A 27,113-nucleotide genomic window follows, 5' to 3' on the forward strand; every position below is an offset into this window, starting at 1 on the left:
CACTCTGGTAGACAATTGCTACAATGATAGAGGCAACCCTCTCCATTTAACTCCATAAATGAGGACTAGATGAGGGGACTGGTAGAAATACTCAGCTCTCAACTTGTAGTATGCCAATGCATGTTCAACATCCAGTGTGTGAACAGTGGACTCAAGTGGCGTTGAAAAGTGATGGGAAAAGAGCTGACAACACAATAACTTGATTAAGATGGAAGTCTGAAACAACTTTTAGGAGGAAAATGACGTCGGGATGGAGCACCACCTTGTCATGATGGAAAACCATGTACGGTGGATTGGTATGTAAGGCACACAACTCACTAGCCCTCTAAGCTGACATAACTTCCACCTGAAAGGGAGTCTTCCAAGAGAGTAGATGTTGATCAGCTGTAGCAAGAGGTTCAAATGGTTTTGCAGATAGAACCTTCAAGACTACTAACAGACTCCATGCCAGTACAGGGGGTCAAACCAGACGAACAAGATTACACAACCCATGGAGAAATTGTTTTGCCATCAGGCGTTAGAAGACTGAGATGCCATCCATTGGAAGGTGAGAGGCTGAAATAACTGCCAGAAATACTCTTAAAGACTAAAGCTTCAAACTTTTGTCATCAAACTTTAGTCTTGATGGCTGTGTGCTACTTCTGGTACCAGAGGCAGTATGCCTATGTACACCAGTTGCTAGGGAACACGGGCAGGAGGGTGCTGTTGCACTCATCTCCTGCTTGTGATTTCCTGGTCAACAGCTGGTTGGCTGCCCACACAACAGCTGGCTGTGTGGACAGAATGCTGGACTAGATGGACCCTTGGTCTGATCCAGCATGGCTCTTCTTATGTTCTTATGAAGTGATAAGAGAAACTGCAGAACTTGGTGCCACAGGAACTGAACCGTAGCAAAAGAACAGAAGGACATCCATTTAGGGGCATAAGAAAATTTTGTGGCCAGCTTCCTCACTACGTTGAATATGTGCTGTACCATTTCAAGAACCTAAGTGACATGGTCAACAGATCCTCCACACTGTCAGGCAGAGTGTGGCCAGGTCTGGGTGTCAGATCCTGCGTCGATCTTAAGTCAGTGGGTCTGGAATTGATGGAAGACAAATGTAGTCTCTGAGAAAGAAACGAAGAAAAGGGATGAACCATGGGCTGCCTCAGCCACCATAGGGTGATTAAGACACAATCTGTCTCTTCCTCCCTGAGTTTGCCAAAACCCTGGTGATGAGTGGAAAGATATATAACATTGTCCTTGTCCAGTGAAATAGGAAGGCATCTCCCAGAGACTCCAGATGTACCCCTACTCTGCTGCATAAGGTCGGGCACATGGTGTTCTCTGGCTAGGCAAGTAAGTCCACCTCTGGAGTTCCCCACTGGTAAACAAATGCTCCCCATTGAAGAGGAGGTCTTCAATCCATGATCAAGCTTCTTCTGACAATCTTGCAGACCTGAGCCAAGCATGCCTTCTCAAGGGTACAGATGGCACCACAGCTTTTACATCAGTCTGCTTGTTGCTGAGACATATTGATTCGCTGTTGTGACAATTGCATCACCTTGGCTTGGAATATTTTAGCATAATCTTTTTTGTCCTTAGGGAGGTTTGATAAGCAGTGTCAGACTCTATTGATAGAATCATAGGGTTGGAAGGGGCCTACAAGACCATCGAGACCAACCCCCTGCTCAGTGCAGGAAGCCTGATTCCTAGGCGGTCTCCAATCCAAGTACTAACGAGGGCTGACCTTGCTTAGCTTCCAAGATCAGACAAGATCAGGTGCATCCAGCCCTTTGGTAGTCAAAGAGGGATCCCATCTTCTCCTAGAGAAACAACTGATAGTGGGAGATATCAGCTTTGTAATTTGCCACAGGTAGTCCCAGTGCCGTAGAGGAGTAGATACACCTTCTCATTGGATCCAGAAGTCTGCCCTCCTTATCTACAGGGGAAGAATGCACTTTTTGAGATGTCTCCTGAAACACCTCAGCAATAATTGAGTTTGGCATAAGATGTACAAATAAAACCCCCACATTCTTCTCCTGCACCTTATACATGTTTTCTAGATGTTTAGAGGTGGAAAGGATGGATGACGGTGCTTTCCAGGATTGCTGTATTGTCTGCAAAAAAGCAGGGAGTAAAGGAATGGCCACAGGAGTGGAGGATTCAGATGGCACCACATCAATAACCAGGTCCTTAACTTGCACAACCATCTGTTGAGTCTTGAGACCAAGTGATTGCACCATATGGAGTATCTGCTTTGAAAAAGGTATCGTCGTTACTACCGTTGGTAGTACTGTATCCACAGGTTGCACTGGTGGTATCATGGAGTGTAGTACCAATGCAGGAGACAGCAGCTGAGGGGCTAAGATTAGTTCCTGGTCCAGTAGAGGTCTGGATACTGTAGTTGACAGCGCACTCCTGTAATGACCTCTGGAGAAGGCGCCCCTATGTACGGACAGCATGGCCGGTAAAGGTAATTGAATCCAGATCTGTAGTTTCCCCACCACAGATCTTCAAAGTGATATCTGCGTCTGGATGGGAATTCCAAAGGGACGGGGGCCATCTGTCCCAATCTGACAATGGAGACCGTGAGTGGTGGTAAGACTAGTCTTACCAATCTAACCTATGACCCCTGCAGTCTGAGGAAAAATACCTGGAAAACATTGACTCTGGAGACCCTCTCCAAGATGGAAAGTGTTGGTCACAACGTGACAACAATCTACTCATTTGCAACTTAGGAAGCTGATGAGGTACCAGTGATGCATCTCAAATCTCACCCTCTGAAGTTGAGGCTACAACTAAGGGATCCTCCATAGGCTCGGTCCTAGTTGTTGGTTTTGACACTGAAGGAACTCTCCTCAGGATGAGAGAATCCAGCAGTGGTGGAGGTACAGGCAGCAAAGGCAGTAGTTGGTACCAACACAGGCACAGTATCGGCACAGTGGACAGTTTGTCCGCCAATTACTTCTTTTTCAGTTCCGAAGAAGTCTTAAGAGCTCTTGCCTTTTTTGAGAGCATATTTCACTACTGTGAACTTTAGTGGCCTACTTGGAGCTGGCAAGTTGGTGTGGACAGTCTCGGAAACAGCTGTTGGAGATTTAGGTCCCAGAGTCTCCACTGACTCCCTTAGGAGCTGGGAAAGGGTCTTTGATGTCCCATTTGGGGGGGGTGTCCCTCGATACCTTGGACATGGAGAGTGATATCTCATCTTCTTTAGGCTCTACTGCCATCAAAGCTCTCTCCCAAACAACCTCTCAGGGTCTTGTGGTTTGATTGCGCCTTGCCTGCTTCATAAAGGTCTGGCAATAGCAGCACATCTCAACTTTATGCCCCAATCCAAGACAAAGAAGGTAGAGCAGGTGCCTGTCTATCAGGGGGATTTTGCTACCACAATAGGCACACATCTGAAACAGAGCTTGAGGGGCTATCCACCCTCAGGTGATCTCAGAGATTGTGAAAACCAACTCAAATAAAAGAAAAATTTAATAAACAAGAAGATAGTAAGAAGATAGATAGAAAACAGACAGATTTTGCCCCAGGTAGATCTATTTTTCCTCAGAAAATAGCAGACAAGCAAAGCAAGTTCCCTACAAGGCTACCACAATGGCGGCCGAAAGAGAATTGAGGGAAATTGGCAGGATCTCAATAGGGACATACACACTGGGACAGAGGGGGAGGGTTCCTGCCAAAAATTCCTCAGCTATAGAAGGTTCCCAATTGAGGCTTTGCACAGATGCAGAGTCCGTATGTGTGATGCACAGAGATCACAAAGAGGAGATTTTTGTGCTTTGTTCGGATCGCATTTGCAAAGGCGCACAACAGAAGCCCTCATTCTGGGTAGTTCACTCCCAGTAGCTCAGTACACAAGACTACTGTAGTAGAAACATGGAAATATATTCTTTGAATAATGTGTTGATTTGCAGATGCTTTCTGTATGTTTTTCTGTTTCTTTTTTTATACACACTTCCCACAAACACAAATAAAGTCCTATCAATATTTTCTAGCACCATGTTTCTACATTATCCATCTCTAAGGTGCTCATTGTTTGTTTTTCACCTTCCTACATTGATTGTAGGTCTACCTCTCAATCCTCTCAACTTTTAGCAAGCATGCCAAATGGGTAGATGTAGCTCACAAGTAACATTCCCAGCCATAGCTTTATATGCTTGCAGTCACCAATATATGATGGCTATTTGCTCTGCCAGTTGCAATTTCATGCCTAGTTCCAGCAATAACACCGTCATAAACCTAGATTGTGCATTCACCTACACTTAAATCAAAGTATTGCCCAACTGATGAAACTGCCTTGAGGCCCATTGCAGTAGTAATCTTTGGAGAGAACTGAATGAACATAATCTGACCTGGAAGAAGTACTTGCAGCTGTATCCTGACTGCCGAATGCGCACTGTCTCTAGCATCCCAGTGTATCGTAGCTGCCTAAGCACCAGGTTGTCGCTGAACCTCAGGGGAAGCTGAAAAAGTGAAACATACAAGGCCCAAGCACTTGAATACTGACTGCAAGCAGGCTTGCATAAATGATTTAATCTAACAGATATTAAAAGAAAAATTTTATTCCTCTAGCTGTGATTTGAGCTTGCAACTCCTTTTGATAACTGTAGAAGTTGCACACAAATTTCACAGAACAGATTTCTTTTCCGCTGCCTCAAAGTCTAAAAACATATTTTTTCTGGTTTCACAGAGGCCCAATGCAGACGTGATACTTGCTCCCCTCTCAACATGCAAATTTGGCCCCACTTTTCAAGCCTAACAATAGTGCATTAATCTACACCATTAATACTAACCATGGTTTGCTTCAAACCAGAGCATGAAAATGGTTTGCAAACTCTGGTTATGGCTTACCATGGTTAGCATTAACATCTGTGCAGACATAATGCTGCACTATATTTAGCTCTAAAAAGGGGAAGAAGAGGAAAGAGCTTGGGAACTTGTGGTCTGCTTTTGATATTCTAGCTATGGTTTATGGTATCAGGAAAGTTATATCTGCATGGGTCTAACAACGATGGGATATGAGATTGCATTTTCTGATAAAGCATGCTGGTTTTAGACTACAAGACTCATTTATATACGTAGTTTGTAATACTTCAGTGCTTGCCAAGAAATCCTGTTGAGTTCACAGTCCTGGAAACTAAACCCTGCCATTAAAACAAAAGGTGGGCAGAATCAATGCACACTTACAATTGAAATTATCTGAAGAATTTGTCATGCCTTCGTTCAGATAAAAGAAGTAGTTTCAGACTCTCCAGCAATATTCAATTAACAGATTGATTCACTAAATGCATGTTCCAAATTAAGATTTTAAACTTGACTTTGACAGCTTTTAATTTTGCAAGTATATTCAACACTGTTGACATTTTCATACACAGTCCATGTTGGTGGTGGAACCTTTCAAAAATAGTTAGTCTAATCTTTGCACCTCAAACACAAGGTGGGCTTTACTGTAATTCACAATTAAGTTAAATTTATTTAAAATTATGTTATCTATGAAGTAACTGCACAGGCAGTCACTGGACTGTGCAGGCTCAAGGAACCAGAGACCCTTATTTTGCTTGCTCCTGATCTAGTTACACTTTTGATTCAAAGTAGTTAAGAGTTTCTAAATACCTTTTTGCCCATGATATTGTCACAAGAAACTCTTACATTCATTAAATAAGGCAGAAAATATAATCCCTGATGAGATAGCACAATATTTATTTTAATTGTTTGAGTAAAATCAAGACAGTTGACTAAAGGTTCTTAAACTGACAAACAACCTTAACTTTATGCGATGGGATTTTACTTTTCCTTGTGTGAAGGGAAGGACTTAAAAGTAGCTGGATTCATGTTGATATAAATCAGGTTGGTGTTTAAAGAATTGCTATGCTGAAAAGAACACAACAACATAAAATAAGGGAAGAAGTTACCTTTTATTACACTATTTTGTTAGTGAAATTTACAGACTTACAAAAACTATTGAGTTAATAAGGTTTCTCCTTGTAACAATCCAGCCAAACTTTGATTTTAGTTGCAGATCACTTGGAATAGAGGAAGTGTTTACCTTATCAGCATTAGAGCGAATGCACTTGACAAAATAGGGCTCTGACTGGCCAAGGGTCTCCATCAGTTTGGTAAGTGATGCCTATAATAGAGAGCAAATTATAAAACTGGCTTCTGCAAGAGTTACTTTTTTGTTAACATTTTGCCAAGCCTCCCCTAATCCTGTTTTTAAACTGTAATTTACAACACACATTAAATAGGAACTGTGATACTGTTGTCTCTTATTGTTGGATGCAAAGACATGAAAAATGGCTTTGCTATAAGCTGCACAACATGCCATTGAGTAGACTGTGATTCCAGGCACATTCCACACACAAGCTGAATGTCAACCCCAACTCATTCCAAAAGCCACAAGGAATGAGCCTGAAATGCGAGACAAACATGCAGTTACTTCTGACTCTACATCCTAACTGAAAAAGGTTCCTGTCTTATAAAGTAGCGAAATAATTCTCCAGTGATAAAATAGTAACTCTAATGATGGCTAAGCAATTTAAAAAGATGTTTTAAATTTGGCATGCAATAGTCCTTTCCTTAATGCAAGTCAGATACCTCACTAACTTACATGGGGTGGAAAAGCCCATAGGGAGCTAGGGAATTTACTGTTTGGCCGACATAGGCCCCTTGGGCCATCTATGGTGTCTAAGATAGCTCTGGCTTCCAAAAACACACCAAATCATTTGACTACATGGTAGAATTTCTCTGTGTGCACAAGTCTTGTCTTCTATAAAGTCCCCCAATGGTAGGCTATTCTGGTCACTTTCAAGTGACTAACCCGTTCTTGTACCTATATTTTTTATTAGATCCATAATCTTTTCTGGATTTCAGTTAAGGTGTTCCCGGTTCCCTTGAGTAGATGCAATGTGGCAATTAGTCCCATGTCACAAACTTTAATTCAGCTGCAATCTAGCTGCTAACTAACCCAAAATAAAATGGTACTTTCTTACTTAAAAATGTAATAAGGAATTCAAAAAAGATGAAGATTTTTTTTAAAAAATCAAGTGATATAGAATTAGTTAATGAAATACCCAGGGATAAGAAAATGGGGAACTCAAGCAAATGATTTTAACAAAATGTCAAATAACAAGTAAAAGGCTATGTTCCAGGAAGTCAATCTTCTGTCCCAATTTCATTTTCTTTGAACATAAGAGCCTCCCATGGCCAACTATCCACATCATATTTTTCCTGAAGTTAAACTTCTTGAAATTAAAAATTGTGAATGACCTGGAACTGTGCACTGATGCTTGGGGGCTTTTTCTTCTTGTGAAGATGGAGAAGAGACTTTGTGATACGGTCATGGAGAGTCAGGTTTGTCAGATGCTTGAGTGATTTCACCTCCAGCAAGTGCTGTGAAAATAAAGAAGCAGAAACTAACTTTGGTTCTGAGAATATTGAGCAGACACAAACAAATCCATGCAAGAAGTCAACTGTAGAACGTATTCTGGAAATACTAAGTGTATGGCTACAGACTCTGAACATGCCTCAACACTGAACACTAAACATTGGCAACTAAGAGAAGGAACAGCCATAGTATTTATCTATAAGAATTTTGCTCCATCTTTCCATCAAACTGAAGCTCAAGGTGCCTTGTAAAAGTTAAAGACAAAACAAAAGTAAGACGACAAGCAAATTAAAAATACATGTACAGAGCCTAAAACCAGCAGCACAAAACAAATGAAAACCTACAGGCATCTGCCATTAAAACCCAAAGGCTTTAGTAAACAAGTGTTCACCCTACATCTAAGAGAAATTAAAGTAGCTGCCAAGTTAATGTGTATGGAGAGGGTATTTCACTGTTGGGGTACCACCACAGAAAAAACCCTGCCTCTGGGATCTACCCACCTAACATTTGAAGGTAGAGGTAATGGGAGAAGGGCCTTGGTAGATTTGCACAGTGCATGGGCAGGTTAATACAGGAAATGGTGGTCCCCAGCTGTTTAGGGATTTTCAGGAGAAAACTAGCATTTCGAATTGTTCCTGGAAATACACCTGAAGCCAGTGAAGATCTTTCAATACTAGTGAAATGTGACCATTACAGCTAGCATCAGTTAATAATCTGGTCACTATCTTTTGAATCAATTGCAATTTCTGAATGCTTTTCATAGGCAGCCTCATTTTTCGTATATTGCAGTTGCCTAATCCAGATGTTACCAAAGGATGAATTAATGTGTTAAAGATTTTTTCAGAAGAGACCTCAAGACAATAGGCAATAAGTGTCCCTCTTTGTTTTTTTGTACTGAAATACTAAAATTTAGAAGACAAACTGAAGGAACAGCAACCACACATAGATTAGTAAACTAACTGTGAAATGTCATCAATTGAATCTAGTAGCACTTCACAACTATATTTGCGATCCTCATTTTTTTTTAAACCCTGCAGTTTAGAGATTCATGTTAAACCTACCACAAAACTCTGGTGCAAGCTAATGTTAATTAAGGGATGCTTCTTTGAACATGTTTATACAAAGATAGCAATATTTGTGTAAAAAAGCTTCAGGCATGAAATGACCTAATTTATATACATTACCAATGCTTTGGTACAGAATATGTGAATCCTCTCACCTTTGGAAGGTTAGGCTTGGCTTTGAAGTTCTTGTTTCGCCTAAGAAATATCATAAGATCCATATTAAAGCAGCAGGGACATACTGTTAATTTGTAGATGTTTCACAAGACAAAGGCTTGCTTCAGTTGTAACAACAAACCATGTTTTGGTGCTATATGAACAGGTCTGGAAGCCTTGGGCTTATGTGCTCCTTTCTTTTATTGCTTCTTATATGTATTGTAACTTTGCATGCAAGTGTGCAGACATTTTTAAGAGATGCTGAACTTTAAAAAATACTGCATTTTAAAAGCCTTTTTTCAACCCCACTCAACAGCAGGAGACACTTTCTTTATGAAGTAAAAGACAACACTATATTCCTTGATGAGTAACTCATCTAACCCAGATACTAAATTATTTCACTTGCATTATTTCACTTTTAAGCCTTAACATTTAAGGCAGGGTTAGGCAACGTGGCATCAGTGCACCCTTGGACATCTTCCTTGGGGCCCACCAAGGTGTCCTGGCCCTCCTACTTTTAAAAACAAAATAAAACAAGAGTTCTTACTGGTATTTGGGATTGTTTCAAAGCAAAGTGAGGGCCTCCAGTTGCTCCCATCTTCCTTAGGGGAGGGAACGTAGTTCACTCGTAGGGCACCTGCTTTGCATGCAGAAGGTCCCAGGTTCGATCCCTGGCATCTCCAGGTAGGGCTGGAAAAACTCCTGCCTGAACCCTGGAGAGTCGCTGCCAGTCAGTGTCAACAATACTGGGCTAGATGGACCAGTGGTCTGACTCAGTATAAAGCAGCTTCCTATGCTTTTCTCATGAATGCCTTTGGGCCACACATTGGGTTCAGAGACATTATTAGGAAATGAAGATGGCAGGTGGCTGCAGGCTGATGCTTTCATCTACAGCACACCCATTTTGAGACAGCTTTTCAATTTGCCAAATGTGCCTACAGGCCCCAAATGGTTGCCTACCCCTGATTTCAGGGGTATGTGGACATTACGTAGGGGAATGTAAATACTGCAGTTTATTAAAATACTTCCACAGAGGCCTAAAATGAGAATTGTGCAACAAAAGGAACCCTTTTAATTTATATCTTAACAGATCATGCTCATAATTAAATATTCATCACTACTTATCAGGGGTCATCAAAACCAAATCCCACGGGCAGGATAGGGGAATACAGCTCCCAGAATAGCTCACAGGTTTTGTCCATGTCCAGTTTAAAGTACCCAGAGTACTGCAGTCTACATAATCTCTAGTGTTACAAGTGCATCTACTGGTCCTCTCTCCAGGGCCAAGGACTATCGCTACTTTACATATTCACTTATCCTGGCCTGCGTGTCACTGAACAATAATGCTGGGAAACTGGAACGACTCTGGTTTAAAGTTAAATTGTGGCTCTGAGAATCTGTGAATGGTAAATTTGTGCCCCTCAGATGATGGACATTTAAGAGCAACAGGGACCTCTTTTACACTGGCTTGTCCCATATTTGTTGTTGTTCCTACAGATCACTGCATCCTTGTAACAAAGGAAAAATATGCACTAACATGAGAATGCCATGGGCTCTCTCCAACAGCTTGCTGTTAGTTGAATTCACAAATATCCCGTCTTTGTCCAGAAAACTGCTATGGCTGGAGGGTCGGTTCTGTCGGATGGCCATCCTGCTATTCCAGCCAACTCCATATGCATCACTGTGAAATGGGAAACAAGTACACTTTTTTTTAAGCTTTCACAAAATATGGAAAAGAAAATACTAGATATTTTAAAAAGAACTACATTAAAAAACAGTCATTTTTTCATATGTAGAACTCTTTCTACAGCAGTTTCACTTATCACACATTTTAACTTACCGTTGGCTTTTCTCATTGATAGTGTTAACTCCCTGCAGATCTGAAAGTGGTGTCCTTGGACGTTTCCGGGCAATACCTGTAGCAGCGTATCAACAAAAATGTTAGAGTTGAAAGAAATTCACTGTGCCAAATGAATAAAGGACCAAACTGCAAAGTGTGCTGAAAATGGTACATGCTGGGAACGGGGGGAAAAAGGATTGTAAAGGAGGAGCCATGGCTGATAATATGATCAATATATTTGACTTGCACTCTTAAAATAAGGGAAGCTATGTCCTAGTCACTTGGGTCGCCACAGAATCTACTTGTAATCCTACATACTGGTCATATTTTAAAATAATTCAAAAACAGATAACAAATCTCTATTTCCAGGAAACAAAACAGAAAGAAAATTGTCAGTCAAGCTTGCCTGGCATTAAAAACACTTGCCTTCATAGTCAAGATACACTAAAGAATTTATAAGGAAAAAAGAATTACTAAAAGACAAACCTCTGGTGAGATTATTAATAATTATTATAAACTTATTATTAGATGCAGACTATATGAACACCAGAAACCCTTGCAAAATCAAGTCTCTGGATGCCACTAAGGTAAGCTTGTAATTTTGACATACCCTATATATTTCACACAGTTTTCTTGCTTCAGAAGATAAGAAAATCAGCAAAGCTAGCCTATGGTGAATGTGCAATATGGGGCAAACTTAAAGCGCCAATGGAAACAAATCTTTGGATCAAATCATCTGGTATGAGAAGACACAGAAATCAGATTTGCAGAATTACTATTCAATCCCTAGGAAGTAAAGCCAAGCATTATTGCTTATTATTTGACCACAAACATCTTATTTAGCAAAAAACAAAAACAAAAACTGAGATGGAGAAAATAATAAATCTGTCTCAGACCTATTACATGTAACCACTGCAGCTTTAAGCACCACAAATTTGCCTTTAAGATAAAGATTACCAAAGCATTACTTTATTACGTTAGGTGATGCAGCAAGCTAAACTCTAACTTCATGGTGAGCTCTGAAAGAGCTCTGAAAGATTCTAGCCAAACATCTTGCTGTGTTTGGCTAGAATCAACTTAAAAATCAACTATTCCTAGGAAAGTACTCATTTCAGAATATAGAATTAGTATATGTAAACTAAATTTTCTCTTGCACCATTTATCTAATTAAGTTATTTATCTTCCAGCATCATTTTTGACAAATGATCACAATAAAGGCTCCAAGAAAATTAATGGGTTAAGGCAGGGGTGGACAACTTGTGGCCCTCCAGATGTTGCTAGACTGCAGCTCCCATCAGCTATAGCCAGCATAGCCAATGGTGAGGGATGATGGGAGCCGCAGTCCAACAACATCTAGAGAACCACAGGTTGCCACCCCTGGGCTAAGGGAACAAGTCCACCTATGGACCAATAACTGGTTAAAAAACAAGATAGAGAGAAGGAATCCATTGGAGGGAAGCAAGCAATGGGATCCCTCAGAGATCTTAATGGGACCAGTGCTACTTATTCATAAATGACCTGGGTGAGCAGGCAGACAGCCAAGTTCGCAGAGGACATCAAATCTATTCATGGTGGCAAAATCCCGAGCAGACTGTCAGTAAATACAGAAGATTATTTGTCAAATAGTAACTAAGCACACTGTATATAACCACTTGGTAAGCCATTAACCTGTACTGTCCTGCAAAGTAGGGAGAAAAATCATAACATACCTTACACACCTGATTAGAAATCAAAGGAGTTGTGTGTTTCACACCACTTGGCAGAATGACTGGCTTACACACACACACACACACACACACAAACCATAGTTAAGTTACAACTTGATAATGGTCATCTGTATTCTCCCTGAAAACAGATCCAAATTGGAAGAACAGGCAACAAAATGGCATATGATTCAGTAGAATTGCAAAGTGATAAAGACAGCCATCATTATAATCCCTTATACAAAATCAATGGCACGACTACATTTGCAAATACTGTGCGTAGTTCTGATAGTCCCATCTCAAAGCCAGAAAAGGTAGAGAAAAGAACAATGAAAGTAGTTGAGGGGCGAAGCACTTGCCCTAATAGGGAAAGGCTGAAGCATTTGGGGCTTTTTAGTTCAGAAAAAAATGAACTAAAGTGGTGTGGAGACATGGCAGGTGCTTTCAAAATTATAAAAGGTGTGCAAAGTGGCAGATTTTTTTTCCTGCCTCTCAGCTCTAGAACTTGAGATTGCCCAATTAAATTGATTAGCAGTAGATTTAGGACAGACAAAAGGAAGTGCATTTTCACAGAAAGCATAGCTTATGGATTTCATTACTACAAGATATTGTGATGGCTACCAGTTCGATGCCTGTTTTGGCTTTCAAAAAGGATTAGATTAATTCATGGAGAATACGCCCGGTCAAGGGTTATTAACCATACTGAGTAGATGGAACCTCCATATTCCAAGGCAGTATTGCACTGAATACCAGATGCTGAAGAAAAACAACAATGGAAGGCTATTGGCTTCAAGCTTCCCACAGACATCTGGCTGGATGCTGCTGAAAAGAGAATGTTGGATTAGATGGACCTTTGTCCTGCTGCAAGGCAGTTCTTATACAGTTCCATCCAGAACTGATTTTGGGGGAGGCATTACAAAGCTCTCTGGTTAATGCTATATTATATATTCTGATACTTAAAACACAGTGTGAAACATATGGGGAAATCAATGTTATGTCAGACCCTTGCAAGTCCTCTCTCAACTCAAACCATCTGTTGAGCCTTCAAAATCAAAGAACCCCTTATAAGTCAACACTTACCATCCATATCCCAATTCAGAGGGAGCACCAACCTTTGTGGGGGATGGTACTCCAGAAGATACTCAACATATGAGAGAGAAGCATTTCCTTTATTAAGATTAACAGCAATGTGGCGTCTCCATAAACCTTTATGGTATAACAAAATGTTAAATGGAGGTCTACGAAGGCAGAAGTTTTAAACCTGCCAAGGGACTCAACATATTAAAGCTTATTAAAAAGCTGGATCATTTTCTCTACAAGTAGTCGGGCAAACTTTTATATCTCCTATTTGAAGAGTCTGCGATGCTGATGGACCTGATCATTAAGGTGAAATCGTTACTGCATATGCAAAGCTGTTTAATGAGCAAGCTAGCATCATGGCACCCTTCGGTAGGCTCTCAATGTAGTTATAACACTGAAACACCATGTGCTACTCTTTATGGCAGAGGGTGTTATGTTTCATGCTGCTGGACCCCTTCTCCTCCCACAACAGAAATCCAGCCATCATTAGTAACAAAGGCAAACGGGCCTGGTTTTCATGCAGGACTAGTTCATTACGTAACAAACAGAAGTGAGAAGGAAATGGAGACCAAGTGCATCTCTGCTATTCTCTTATATGAAGGAAATCCTGTGAGGGCATATTTACAGGCTACATTAAAGTCTTGGAAAATTGCAGGTGTCTTCAAGATGATTGTTAAAAAATCTGTATGGAGATGCTATTATATAAAATATGTAATACATATATTATATAAAAAAAGAAGGGGACCAAAATTTGGTCAATTCCACTGGGAAAAAAACCTAGCTATTCCTCCAAGTGTCTAAAAGTAATTGCTGCTGAAGTTTTTAACCATCCAACTCTTAGGATATCTATGACATCAATCTGTAATTACTTTCATAAAATGACTCCATGCCTTAGTCAGACTTGTATACTGGAGATGCCTTAATGCTTAAGATAAAATTCAGAGCGTCCATTTCAAACCTGCCTGGGTCCCACCCTGTCTAGAAAGTCCCAGAAGGAGAGTACCAAAATCTTTACCATATTCTAAGCGGTCTATCATGCAAGATAACTTCAGGTTCTGCATTAGAAAGTTCTGATCATGGGTGCCCACCCTTGCTACTCAGTATGCTCCTGGTTTCCATTTCCTGCTGTGTGTGAGTGTCATGTCAGAGAGATGGTGGGATATGGCGCCTTACTGTACTTCTCCTCCTTGCATCTCTGCAGGATCTCTAAGCTCCTCTGATGAACTGGGTGATGGAGAAAGCTAAAACTATCCACACTTTTCAAAACCGCATCATCATGCCCTTGGGAAGCAAAACAAAACAAAAACATGGAGAGAAGAGAAAGATTACATAAGCAGAAAACAAGGAAGAGTCAAGAACAGTGCGGACAACTGCCATATTGACACAGAATTATACAGAAGTCATGTTTGCTTTCTGCCTGTGAACAACAGCTTCCCTATTTCTAGCAATTCTGATGAGCACACAAGACAAGAAGGGTTCATCTTTTATTGGAGCAATGTAAGGCAGATCTCTGGGTCTTAGAAAGCTGCTCTTCAAGTTAAGAAAATAAAGCTGTAGCTAAAGTCATTATTACCTGACCCATTGCTTTTCATAAACTGGAATGAGCACTGAAACAGCACTGCAAATTATAATGCATAGTTGTGATGTGGGTTAATACTTCCATAAATTATGATATACCATGCATTTCAATGCTTAATGGGACTGATTAGCTCACTGACACATACACTAATTAATAATCTGAACACAACTCCAACAATATGTTTCAAATGAAGTATTAGGGAATGCCCTTTGGAAAATATGATCCTAATTGCTAAGCCTGAAAAGGAGTTGATTTGAGATGGGGCATGCTTCCAGATTAGGTATAATAAGTGTTATTATTATATTGCACCATCAGTGTTTATGGCTTTTATGTAAGGACTGCATTAATCTTTAAAACTGGTGACTATCAGTCATGTATCCGGTAATTCCATTTACTACTTTTCTGGTACTTCCAGGCTTGCATGAATTATATTCAGTAGGCTTACAATCCTGCACTAGAAATGCCAAATTCTGCAACTGGGGTTCATAATGCAAGTTAGTCCTATTTAATTAGCAAAATTTATTCTGGATGCCCACTTCATTACGGTTCCTTTATTTTGGGGTTCCACAAGTCATTATTAGTTTAGGGAATTAGAACTTGGGAGACATAGACTAGATGGTAGTAATTCTACAGTAAGGCAAACAAAATGTTCAGGCCCCATTCAGTACAATTATCACAACATAAAGGGGCAGTTCACATGATCCGAACAACCTGTCATGGGTTGTTTAACCTGCACTGAGGCTGCAGCACATGCATGGCATGTGTGGCCATCATTCTGTTAAACAACCCTCTCATAACCTATGGTCTGTTTTAGGGGTACGCAAGTGTGGTTTAATGGGGGTTGCATATGTAAATTGCCGCCCATGGGTGCCGCAGCTCATTGTGGGTTGTCACAACATGACAAGCTGTGGCATGTTGTCCAAACCATTCTTATCTATAGACTAGGGTAGGGAAGACAGCCAATAGGGCATGTGATCTCTTTGATGCTAGATACCTGGGGCCCTTGGTGCTGGATACCTGGGGCCCTTTCATGACAGATTTGGCCACCTTTGGTTTTGGACTAGGTGGCAGAATGGAAGAAAAGACTGATGAAAGGGCTGGATTTGCCTGAATAAATCTCAGAATAGTTGCAGCCTAGATTTGGACAGACGCAACAATAACAAAAAGCTCCCTTTGAACTGGCTGTTGTATATTTATCCTATGTGCTTGACTGGGGAGTCTCTCTCAAAGAATATCATTTTAACTGTCAGCTTTCAAAATGGCTAGGACTACAGATTCTACCATCTCCCTCTTGCTTACTTCACTGACACTAGCCAGTACAAATGGTTATGTAATACAGAATAGGGATTATACAGGCAATAAATGCAGCACAAACATAGCCCAAAACAGAAAGATACCCATATAGCTAAGGCAGGTTTTTGGGCAAAGATAAGCTATTTAGCTTTGTGGTGTGATCCTGACAAAAATGCTCAAGATAAAGGCTATTATCAAGATTACACCAAAACATGACATGGGACCAAAACTGCAGCGCCATTACAATGATGCAAATCATCTCTAGACCCAAGGTTTTCTCCATAATCTAAAAATCGCAAATCTTAATAATCAGGATTTGTATCCTTAATGATTTGATACTCCCCCCTGAGTCTGGCTCGTTGAAGTGAGAAAGTCTAATCAGGTTTTAGTATGGACTGCTGATCTTTCCTCACTAAAAGCTGAAACAGGGGAAAATGTGAAAAATTGTACTTTCAGCTATCAGAATAAAACCTGTCAACATAAAGAAGTGTAGAAGGACTATAGTATCACTTACTGAGTGAGCAGAAGAAAGGCACAACAAAATGCAGACAGTTGTATCTGTTTGACTCTACAAAGCTCTGAGATGTATATTAAAAGCTATACTACAAGAACACAAGTACAAAAAAGCTTCAGAAGACAACACTGCAAATAAATACTAACTTCAAGCCAAGGTATTTAAGCAGAGATATATTTTCACAACTGTTCAACACCACTGGCACAGAAAGAACAAAAAATAAAGTGACAAGAAACCAAACTAGACACAGCCATGAGATACTTCCCACTTATACCATAAATGTAACTCAGGTAGTTTTCTAGAGGAAAACTCTAAAAGGTCTTGGATCATCTTTCATAGTGTTTTCTGACTGGCCATGCATTGATGTTCCACATACCTAGAGTTAAAAATTATCAGACATACAACCTTTGTAGTAAAGAAGGTTAACTTAACAACAGCGTAAGACTGGGAACGTGTAGTAACATGTGGATGTCTATTGCTCATATCAGACAGTTGAGCTATATCAAGTGCTATATCTTAGACACTAAAACTAAGAGACCTGCCACTGTTAAAACAGAGTAGCTACAAGGGTCTAAGACTTAATTTTTCACAGAACTGTTGCCACCAAATGGATTAGAGTTGGACTGCTAAACAATTTCTCTGAGAATCATTTCCCATCTACAAAGTGCTATACATTGGCTTAACAGTTCTCCTGCCCTCACTCTTCTGCTGCAACTCCACACAGCTGCTTTCCCCCATGGAATTCCAGACACAGGTACACCCTTGTAAACACATGTTCGGAAGAGGGGAGGTGCAGAGAAGAAGTAGCAGGCAGAGGCAAGATTAAGCACCTCTTCTTCACTGAAAACTGCCCCCTCCCAAAGCTACTTTCCCCTAGAAGCTACCATCTAGATTTTAATACACTGGTGTGCAACATGTAGTTTGCCTCCAAGTGAAAAGCATTTTGCATCTACAAAGTCACCTCCTTAGCCACTCAAAACCTGTTCTCCTCACTTCCATAGTGTTCCTTTTCTTAGGAATAAGATATTTATGTGTGTTCAGATATTGCCATTTCATTTTCATAGAAATACTGAAAGTTGCTGTTTTCTAGCATAGCAAGTCCCACAGTCCATGAAGAGAGCCCCAATACTATGTTTCTTTGTGGCGAAGACAGTAGTTGGCAAATGAAAATAAGCATTTTAAAGGCCACATCTCTTCACAAACCATAATATGTATCCACTAGAACAGGGGTGGGAAACTTTTTTCAGCCCAAGGGGTGAATTCCAATCTGGGAAAGGTCTAGGGGGGTTGCATTCCATCTGCAGGCAGGGCCAAAGGCAAAGTGGGTGTGGCCAAAGGCAAAAGTGGCAAGGCCAGAATGTGATTACTATCAATTTTAAGCCTACTCAGAAGCAAGCAAGCTGAGGCTTCTGCATGTCTACTCAGAAGCAAGCACAACTAAATCACTCAGCAGCACTTTCAAAGAGCAAGCCTCTGTATGTTTACTCAGAAGAAAGCATGAGCAACATGTCTACTCAGAAGAAATGAGGCCTCAGAGGAAGCAAGGCTTAATCACTCAGCAGCTTCCTCCTCAAGCCTTGCCCCCTCTCCCCTGCAGAGAAAAACCCTAATCTCCAATCAGTAGCTGATTCAAGATAAAAGCTACTCTATGCTGCACAGTGACAAAGGCTCCCTTTCTCACTGTGCGGCAGGGAAAAGCTCTAATCTCCAATCAGATGAGTTGCTGAGCAGTGATAAGAGCTTTTCTGTGCCAGGAGAGGGGGTGGGGACTGGGGAAGAAGCTAGCAAGCTTGATGGGGACCTCCCCCAGACCGTATCAGGGCCACAGACTGGCTAGAGGTTCCCCATCCCTGCACTAGAAGCCTGCATTTAAAATGTCTACTTCCTGTATTACATCACAGACAAAAAGCGCTCATGTATAACCAGATTAGATTTTGCATCATATAATTTTTCGTACATAAATTCCAAGTAAGAGAGCACATATTCAAAGTATGCATACCATTACATGTGAAAAACAGACATGTCCATTTTGCCACCTGTTCACACACTGGAAAACTAGGACCTATTGTGCTTCTCACCATATGCGCACCAAAACAGATGAATATGTGACCTGTATGTATCTGCAGTGTGAATGTTTGCCCTACATGGAAGCAATCCCTGTGCAACATCCATAATACTTGCTCTGCTAGCTATATAGCTGATAGACAAATTAATACCTGTGACACAAAACCTTCATTTCTGCAACTGTGGTTTCCTGAACATCAGTCAATATATGCTCGGAAGGGCTAAGCCAATGGAAAAAAATAGCAAAACTGACTAGAATGTCATGCAAGCATCAATTACTCTATTTCTAAATTAAGAGCTGCCAGACTTTACTGTACACACTTGCTAGTGTACTTGCAAAACTAATATCCTGAGCGACTTCTGATTAAATGTCAAAGACTTTTTTTTAGTGTTCTCTTTTGTATAAATGTTTATACACTCTAACTGTACTATGTAACAGCATCTGCGTATGTGCTGTGTGAATTTCTGCAAAGACAATTTATTGCACATTTGTTTAAAATTAGTTGTCTTCAGCTTTGAAAGCAAAAAAACCCCTCCAAACTACTAACACAGGAGAAAGAATAAGCCTCACAAAATGCTGTGAACAGCTTAAAGAAAACATCTTCAAACACAGATAAGGACAGTTTCAGAGCCCTGTCCCCCATCTAAGTATAGCTCTATAGCTTGCTTTTGTGAGCTATGAAATGGGCTTAAGCAGAACATAAAAGGGTTTCCTGGAAAACCTGGAAGTGTTTGGCCCAGTTCACACTAGCCAGCAGCCCCCATGGCTTGGGAACATGCCATTATACAACTTGTGGCTAGGAAGTACTCATATAAATGCATCTTTTATATTGTTTGGATGCCAGAGAACCTTTTAAATATTATCTTCTATTGTATAAGTGTTTATAGATTTTACCTGAACTAATGAACAGCATCTACTTACGTCTTAAGTAAATTTCTCCCCTCTCATGTAGAGGCTTATATTGCCCCCACATGTGAACAGTTATTAATACCAATGCTGCCTCCCTGCAAACATAATGGCAGGCCCATGTCCTCCTAAGTCACTTCTACAGAGGCCACTGTGAATTGCCCTTATGCTGGTATGCTGAAACCTCTTTAGGGATGGGGGGGGAAGCAAACAATAGGATCTTTCAAAGTGCTCTTTTCAAAGAACAATCCCTTCTACATTTCTAATGGGCTGATGATTGTGGTTTACATGTTTGTCTTGTAAAAATGACACAACTGTCAGGGCAAATCAAGCATCGATATTGGAAGGAGCAGGGAGCATCAGAGAGGGGATGAGGACTTGAAGCAGAGTAAGACTCCCCTAATTCACATTTTGATTTGAGTAGAAACTAAACAGCCCTGGGTGGCCAGGAGTGGTTCTAGACTAACTGCAGAGGTAGGCATCTGCAATCACTGCTGCTCTCAAAGGCTTCATTCCATCAGTGTTTTTCTTTTCTTTTTCTAAAATAAGGAACATGTGTACAGGAACGTTCTGCAAACCAAGCAAGGGCAGGTTTTCAATGCATGAAGATACACTAAGGTTCTCCTTCAATTTACTGCCTCCTTCTTGCTCCACATGAAAGCAAGCGAAAGGTTCGAGCCAACTACCCCTTTGTGAATTATTGCCCACACATCAATTCTCCCCATAGTTTAAAATGATCTCTGAATTCAGACTTTGCCAACAAAAGAAAAAAAGACTCTGTTAAAAAGACAGAAGTATTTCTATCTTGCCTGCTTAATAAATTGTGGTAACCTGTGCACAATTCACAAGCTCCCAAAAGAATCCTGCAAAAGAGAAGGTTACGACACCATCGAATTAATTCATCCTAAACAATTACTGTCCTTTTTTTTATTCATTGTATCATGACACTTATCTTTAATATGCCACGATCTTTGGGAAAATATATTTTTAAGATGTACATTTAGAGCATATCAAACATTTGAGTATTTCTTACAATGGAATATCTGAAATTAGAGACCATTCATAAAAATGCACACTGTCAACACCCACAAGAGATCCAATAGGAAAAAGCAATTATATATGAAGGCAGAGTTACGGTACTTGACACCTACCAGTTTTTTTCTCAGTGTACCTCTTTCCAGCCTCCCTAAACGCAACCACAGCTCTGAAGAAAGCTCTAAGGACTGCCCAACGGAACACAGCAACAGGATCAATCCCTATCATTCCACAGATGAAGGCACTCTTGCTGCTTCTTAGGAGAGCGACAATGTCTGGTCGCATATGATCTGTATTTTTCTCCCGGAAATCCTAAAGAGCAAGAAAGGAAGAAAACAAGTGTCCAGCATAGGCTTATTATTCTCATTCCCTTTACCCTTCTGATTTAGGTTTCATTCCTTGTTCTGTTACATCAGAGGCTCTGAAGGGCACTGATTCAACACTTAATGCTACTTGGCTGATCTAACAGTTGTATTTGTTAGAAGTTATAAAAACATGGCTTGAATTGCATTTGTACCACAACAAAGTACACTGAGTTACCAGTGCTAGAATGGTTTGAGGAATCCTGATAATCATTCAGAAACTCCAGACTCTATCTTCAATAGAAGGGCCATAGCTCGGTGATAGAACACATGCCAAGTTCAACGTTTCTAGGTTCAATCCTTGGCATCTCCAGTTAAGTCTGGGAAATATCCCTGTCTGAAACCCTGGATAGTCACTGCCAGTTAGTTTAGACTGGGGATGAGGATGCTCTGGCTTGCCAGCTTCTCCTGAAGACCCATCCACTCTCTGCAGACCCACTCCCCCCCCCCGCCCCACAGCTGAACTGTAATCTCTTATCAGCTGAGAATTCGGTGGGGTGGGGGAGATAACAAGCAAGGAAGGTTAACCGCCCACGCCCCTGCCACCCCTTCCGTTTATTTTATGTATTTGTTAATTTGTTACATTTATATCCTGCCTTTCCTCCAAGGAGCCCAAGGCCGTGCACACAGTCCTCCTCCTCCTCTCCATTTTATCCTCACAACAACCCTGTGAGGTAAGTTAGCCTGAGAGTCAGTGACTGGTCCAGAGTCACCCAGTGAGCTTCATGGCCAAATGGGGACTAGAAACCAGATCTCCCGAGTCACAGCCCAATGCACTAACCACTATGCCTCAGCAGGGGAAAGGCAGCCTTTAGCATCCCACAGCATGGAAATAATGCAATTTGCTCATGGAGAAAGTGATCACTCTTTCTTCCTCCATGGGCAATTTTTTGCATTTCCATGTTGCTTGGTGAGAAAGGGTACGTGGGTAAGTGAGAATGTGGGGTGTGTGCACATGTTTTGTCCCCACTGGCCACCAGTATGCAGCTCCCTGACCACTTCCCCTGAAGGAGAATCGTTCCCCACCCCTGGTGTAGACAATACTGAGCTAGATAGACAAATGGTCCAGAGTGATAAGGCAGCTTCCTATGTTCCTAAAACATCTACAGTCATATCCACTCTGTAGTATGCCATTCGTGTGAATGTTATTTATTTGATGTATATATCACCCAACTGACAAATGATTATGATTTTCTAGTGTTAAACAAAAGAAGTATATCTATTTTAAGATAAATTGGTAGCAGTGAACAACATACAGACCTTCACACCATATTTAACTTTTCCAGCATAGTGTTTTATGATGAAGGCCGGTTCCATCACAGTTGGAAATTCAATGTAGAGGTTTCCTTCATGCTGACGCTTAAACTTCTCTAGGAGCGTTTGATTCGTGGCTTGTGGGAAACTAAATAAACATGGGGTGGAACATGAATGTTTTTCTTAGATACTGACATGACCATACAAGAACTTATTTATTCCTGTGAAACTTCTAATCCCAAATAGGGATGTCCAGGTCCTGTATCAACTAATAGTAAAAATGTGAATTGCAGCAACATAATAAGCAGTATTCTTATTATTGATAACATGACTTTAGGTCTAAAATTGATTAGATCTCCACTCTCTCCCCCCAGTACACAGACACTATGCATCTAAGTGCTGTTTAGTGGAGAGACTAAACAGTGGTAGCAAAACAACCATCACATCACATGTTAAACAAACGTGGAGCATATTTTTTTGTTTTACCTGGAGATTGTTTCCATGCAGGAAAAATTTAATGCATATAGCAGCCCTAAGAGTGCACTATTTTTACCTTAAAGCATCACTTCAGCAATCACAGAGCAAAGCAGTCTGTGCGCTAGAGTAATTGGGCTTCTGATACCTATTCTACAGGCATTACTTCACACTAACACAATTTGTTTTTAAAAACCTTGAGGACCCTAGCTATTCATGCTCCCAAACTGTCTAATAATCACTTTCAGCTGTAATTCACTGGATTGATTTTTAACACAGTATTTTCCCTTGGGATCTCATTCCCTATTAGTCTGTGCACAGAACCCAAATAGACTGCTCCTATGTGTGATTGCAGCAAATAGAAAGAGACTCATTTCCTTCACAGAGATGGTCCCACCATTAGGCAGAATAAGGCAGCCACATCAGGCAGCTGATCTGGATTGTCAGAAAAGGGCAAGCAAATTGTTTGTTATTTAATTTAATTATTGTATTTTTACTTCCAGAGAGAGAGGCGTATGTGGGATTTTCCATCTTTGAGGCCAAAATAACTTAGCCAGACTATGCACCTTGACTTAGGAAGGGGGCACCATTTGCTATTCTGCAATAGATAGCAAAATGTCTTGTGTTGGCCCTGGGACCACCAAGTTTTCATTGTTTGGGGGGGGGAGTTATCCTCCTTTGAATAAACAGGCTATTTTCATGCCCATTAAGTCCCATAACCCATAGATCCCTAAGAGACTGAGAAGTTGAACTTTTCCATCTAAGAAAAGAAATTACACCAGATGCCAATAGTCGGGGGGGAGGGGGGACAGAAAACCAGGGGAGAACTGAAAGGATAATTAAGGAGATACAATGACTGCTGGATAAGGCACATCTCCAGAACACATTTCCAAAATGGCTTTTCCTGCTGTCTTAACACAGTGGAATTGATCAGAACTTCTATCCCATACAGTTATACTAATAGCAAACTCATTCTCTGCGTTATATAGCCAAAAACACACTACCCACGCACAAGAGAGGTATCAGCAGGCTTGGGGAACTCCTAAGTTTGGAGGAGTACAAAAAAATCTTTACAAAAACTCTAAGGGAAGGGGGCAAACCAGCCCAATGTGGACTGAGCATGCTCAGTGGCCACAGAGTAGTGAAGAGAACATTGGGTGTGGGGGAAGAGAATGTAACCGAGTATCCAGGAAATGAGGATAGCTGGATGGCACATTGCATTGCAATGTTTTGTGTCAGGTCCCACCTGTCCCATGACCAAACTACTTTGCATGAGCTCTCACCCTGTGCGTGTTGCTTGCTCAGGTATATCATCCTGCATAACAGTAAGGAGAACTTTAAAATGTGTGCTAAGATGGTCATACAAGACCTTTCTTATTTTTATTTCTCCTTATAGGCTGCTACTCGCCTGCAATAAAGGCAGCACCTCATCTTGATACCTTCAAGAGTGGGGAGATAGAATACTCACTTGCTTTCCTCATCCAGCAGATGGAGCAGCCCTGTTGGCTTTTTACTGATGAGGTTTATGCAACCAGAGTTGTCTATGTAGTCTATGTTATGCCAGCTGATGCCTTCAAGTCTGTATTCTTCCTGGGGTCGGGGGAGGTTACATTACAAAAACCCATGCAACATTTAATCAGCATTAAAGCAAACTGTATAACCATAGAAAAGTAGACACACAATTTACATACATGATGGCATACAGGTGTTTTTCCTATGTTATGTGTGAAGCAGCCCATAAAGAAGCTCCGGCAGTATTTTGGGCCCTGGTGCTATACCAACAAAACTTGCCCATTATTGGTATATTTATTTGTCATGTCTCTGCACTTGTACAGATATAAGAAGACCTGGGGTGGAGGGGAGGCAGGGGAAGGTCTCTTCCACTGGAAAATCTCCCTGTTCTTTGTTTTGTGCGGACAAAAGTAGGGGGTCAAAATGATGCCTTAATTCTCTCCAAACCCACAAGGACTGAGAAGGTGACAGTTGCCTGGAGCCTGCCAGAGGGGCAAATTGAGGGAAAGGAACTACCATCAATTCTGCTCCCCTTTGCCAACCCAAGGCTCTGCAGCTCATTCCAGGGCCAAAGATTGGGTGAGTGTTTAGCCAAATCATGGAGGAAGCCATGGAGGTGGATCAATCTCCCCCAGGGAGGAGGGACTGCACACCTGAGTTATGTCTAGGATTTGATTTGATGGATGATAAAAGGAATGCTTGGACCTGTCAAATTATTTTTCTGTATTTGATTAATATTCTGCCCTACCCAAAAAGCAACCTATATAAAACACCATGCCACATAAACATTAACATCGTGACTCTAAAATCACAAAAATATAATAAAATACAACAAAACCATCAACAAAACCAGTTAAAAAATAAAGAAAGCAAACATTGATCAGATTAAAAAAAACTATCAGGTATCAAAAGTGCTGACAAAACAGAATTCTATGATCTACAGAAACTGTCTTCTGGATGACAGTGAAGTCCAATCTCTCCTAGAACCTTTTCAGAGCCTCATCTCTGATCAAACTGCTCCCAAGAGCGAGTACAAGGGAGTCTGTGGTAGCTACAACCTCTGGCATGTGACCTGTGTCGTGTTGCCACCTTAGGTTTACAAACATTCCGGAACCTTGCGCTGAAAGCCTCTGAACATCTAGAGTTCCAACAGTAAGATACCCATGAGCATGCACAGAGTGCCTTCTTTTTGGAGAAAACACTTCTGCAACTGTCCAGAGACTGGATCTCATGTCCTGCATCTGTCTGTATACCTAACCTATTAGTGGTTCCATAGATATTGCATGAGAAGTGGCCTAAGGTGAGATGGCAGTCAGTTAGAAGCTAAGGCTCTAGGCTGGAAGGCAAGGCCTTCACAGCATCTGGGAGATCAAGACACATTCATAGAGTTTTGTTGAATGCATCCTGAGTTAGGAACTGCCAGCCAAGTACTTCACTGTTTGCAGCACATTCTAGTGTAACAAAAACAGAGTAACGCACATGAACCACCATCATCTGGGGGTGAAGATAATCTATTGAAATTATATTCAGGTGAAATTTATATCAATGATCAGGAAAAATATAGCAACTATGTAGTTTTACAGACTTACTTGCTCCAGTTTAAAGATGTGTTGGTTAAAATAGTGTTGTAAACGTTCATTCGCAAAATTAATACAGAATTGTTCAAAGCTATTACTTTCATAATCTTCAAACCCAAAAATATCAAGTACTCCAATGGACAAGGTCTGTAACATAAGAACACAAATATTAAGACCTTTGCTACTGCTGCATTCTGTTGGGCCAGTATTGTCACAAAAGGCCAAAGATCCCCCTCATGCTCAAACCATCATTACAATTTAGTTTTCATTCTACCAAAATGGATATGTACAACTCCTGAGCATGCCTAGTTAAAGAAAACCTGGAGCATTTTCCTACTTGGGTGATTAGTAGAATCTGAGCTGACATTTGAAAAGGATTGTTGAGGAGATACCACTGAGAACATCTGATGGAAGCACTCTGTCTATGAACAACCCATTTCTTCTGAAGTAGTTTTACAAAACTGAGTTGTCATTTATTCCCCCAAATTATTATTAACATCTCATATTCCTAAAGGGTTTGAACAGTTAAAGCAAAGTATTCCTAAGATCATCCAAAAAGTGATTTGGTTTTATGGAAAAACATGAATCTAGAAATTTTCTGCTCTTCTAAAATCGTTTGAAATCTGTTTTAGTGTATTGATATGGCTTATATTTAGTAAACAACCCCTCCCCCTAAAATGCATGCCATGTTAGCTTGACATGCTATATAAATATCTCACAAGTTCCCCTCTCCTCTAATAGCCAAAACTAACTGAGCTGAATATTTGATTAGGGGGAGGGGAAAATAAAATAAACCACATTTACTTTGGTTTAAAATGTTATATCCAAAATCAAAGCTCTACTTGAAAACATTTTTACGGGGAACACTTGTAACTATTTTAAGACATGACAACTCAATAGCATATATTTTCCTGACACTGTTTAGATTTTAAGAAAAAATGAAGACTCTGTAAACTGTTTATGTACTAGTTTTAGCATGTCTGAAGAGTTGTGTGCATAAATGTACTTTACTTAGGCACCTGAAAGAAGTTAATGACAATTTTAATTTAAACTTGACTAATGCTGTATCTAATTGCCAAATTTGCTTGTTGTTGTATCCATGTTATAGAGAAAGTGTATTTTCCAAATGGAAAGTTTTTCACATTTTCTGTTTCAACAGAAAAATACAGCAGTGCAAAATTTTCTAACCTACATCTAAGCATATCTATAGAACTGCTAAAGAAACACACTTTTTAAAGGGTTATGTAGTTGATATCCCTGCTAAGTAGTATTTCTAGTCTTGATCTTACAACATGTAATCTTTTTCCATAGTATCTATTATATATA

The 27,113-nt window shown here is 40.5% G+C and overlaps 1 protein-coding gene across 7 annotated transcripts in view; it reads right to left on the reverse strand.

Annotated features, from left to right (window-relative positions):
- The window catches only part of MYO9A (myosin IXA), a 196,268-nt gene that overhangs the window by 46,204 nt on the left and 122,951 nt on the right, over positions 1 to 27,113 (reverse strand). For 6 of the 7 annotated variants that reach the window (XM_084817052.1, XM_084817051.1, XM_084817050.1 and 3 more), the window contains 10 exons: positions 25,800 to 25,934; positions 24,167 to 24,288; positions 22,231 to 22,372; positions 20,725 to 20,920; positions 10,434 to 10,509; positions 10,131 to 10,274; positions 8,596 to 8,635; positions 7,259 to 7,381; positions 6,039 to 6,119; positions 4,345 to 4,455 (listed from right to left, as the gene is read on the reverse strand). In XM_084817052.1, the coding sequence (XP_084673178.1) occupies positions 4,345 to 4,455; positions 6,039 to 6,119; positions 7,259 to 7,381; positions 8,596 to 8,635; positions 10,131 to 10,274; positions 10,434 to 10,509; positions 20,725 to 20,920; positions 22,231 to 22,372; positions 24,167 to 24,288; positions 25,800 to 25,934 (1,170 nt within the window). Of the gene's footprint in view, positions 1 to 4,344; positions 4,456 to 6,038; positions 6,120 to 7,258; positions 7,382 to 8,595; positions 8,636 to 10,130; positions 10,275 to 10,433; positions 10,510 to 14,389; positions 14,498 to 20,724; positions 20,921 to 22,230; positions 22,373 to 24,166; positions 24,289 to 25,799; positions 25,935 to 27,113 lie in introns of all 7 variants that reach the window. The other variant, XM_084817049.1, reaches the window with a different exon arrangement.

This window comes from Heloderma suspectum, chromosome 11 (genome assembly GCF_057233095.1).
Source record: "Heloderma suspectum isolate Gila_16-S chromosome 11, 16-S_ref, whole genome shotgun sequence".
Taxonomy (NCBI): domain Eukaryota; kingdom Metazoa; phylum Chordata; class Lepidosauria; order Squamata; family Helodermatidae; genus Heloderma; species Heloderma suspectum.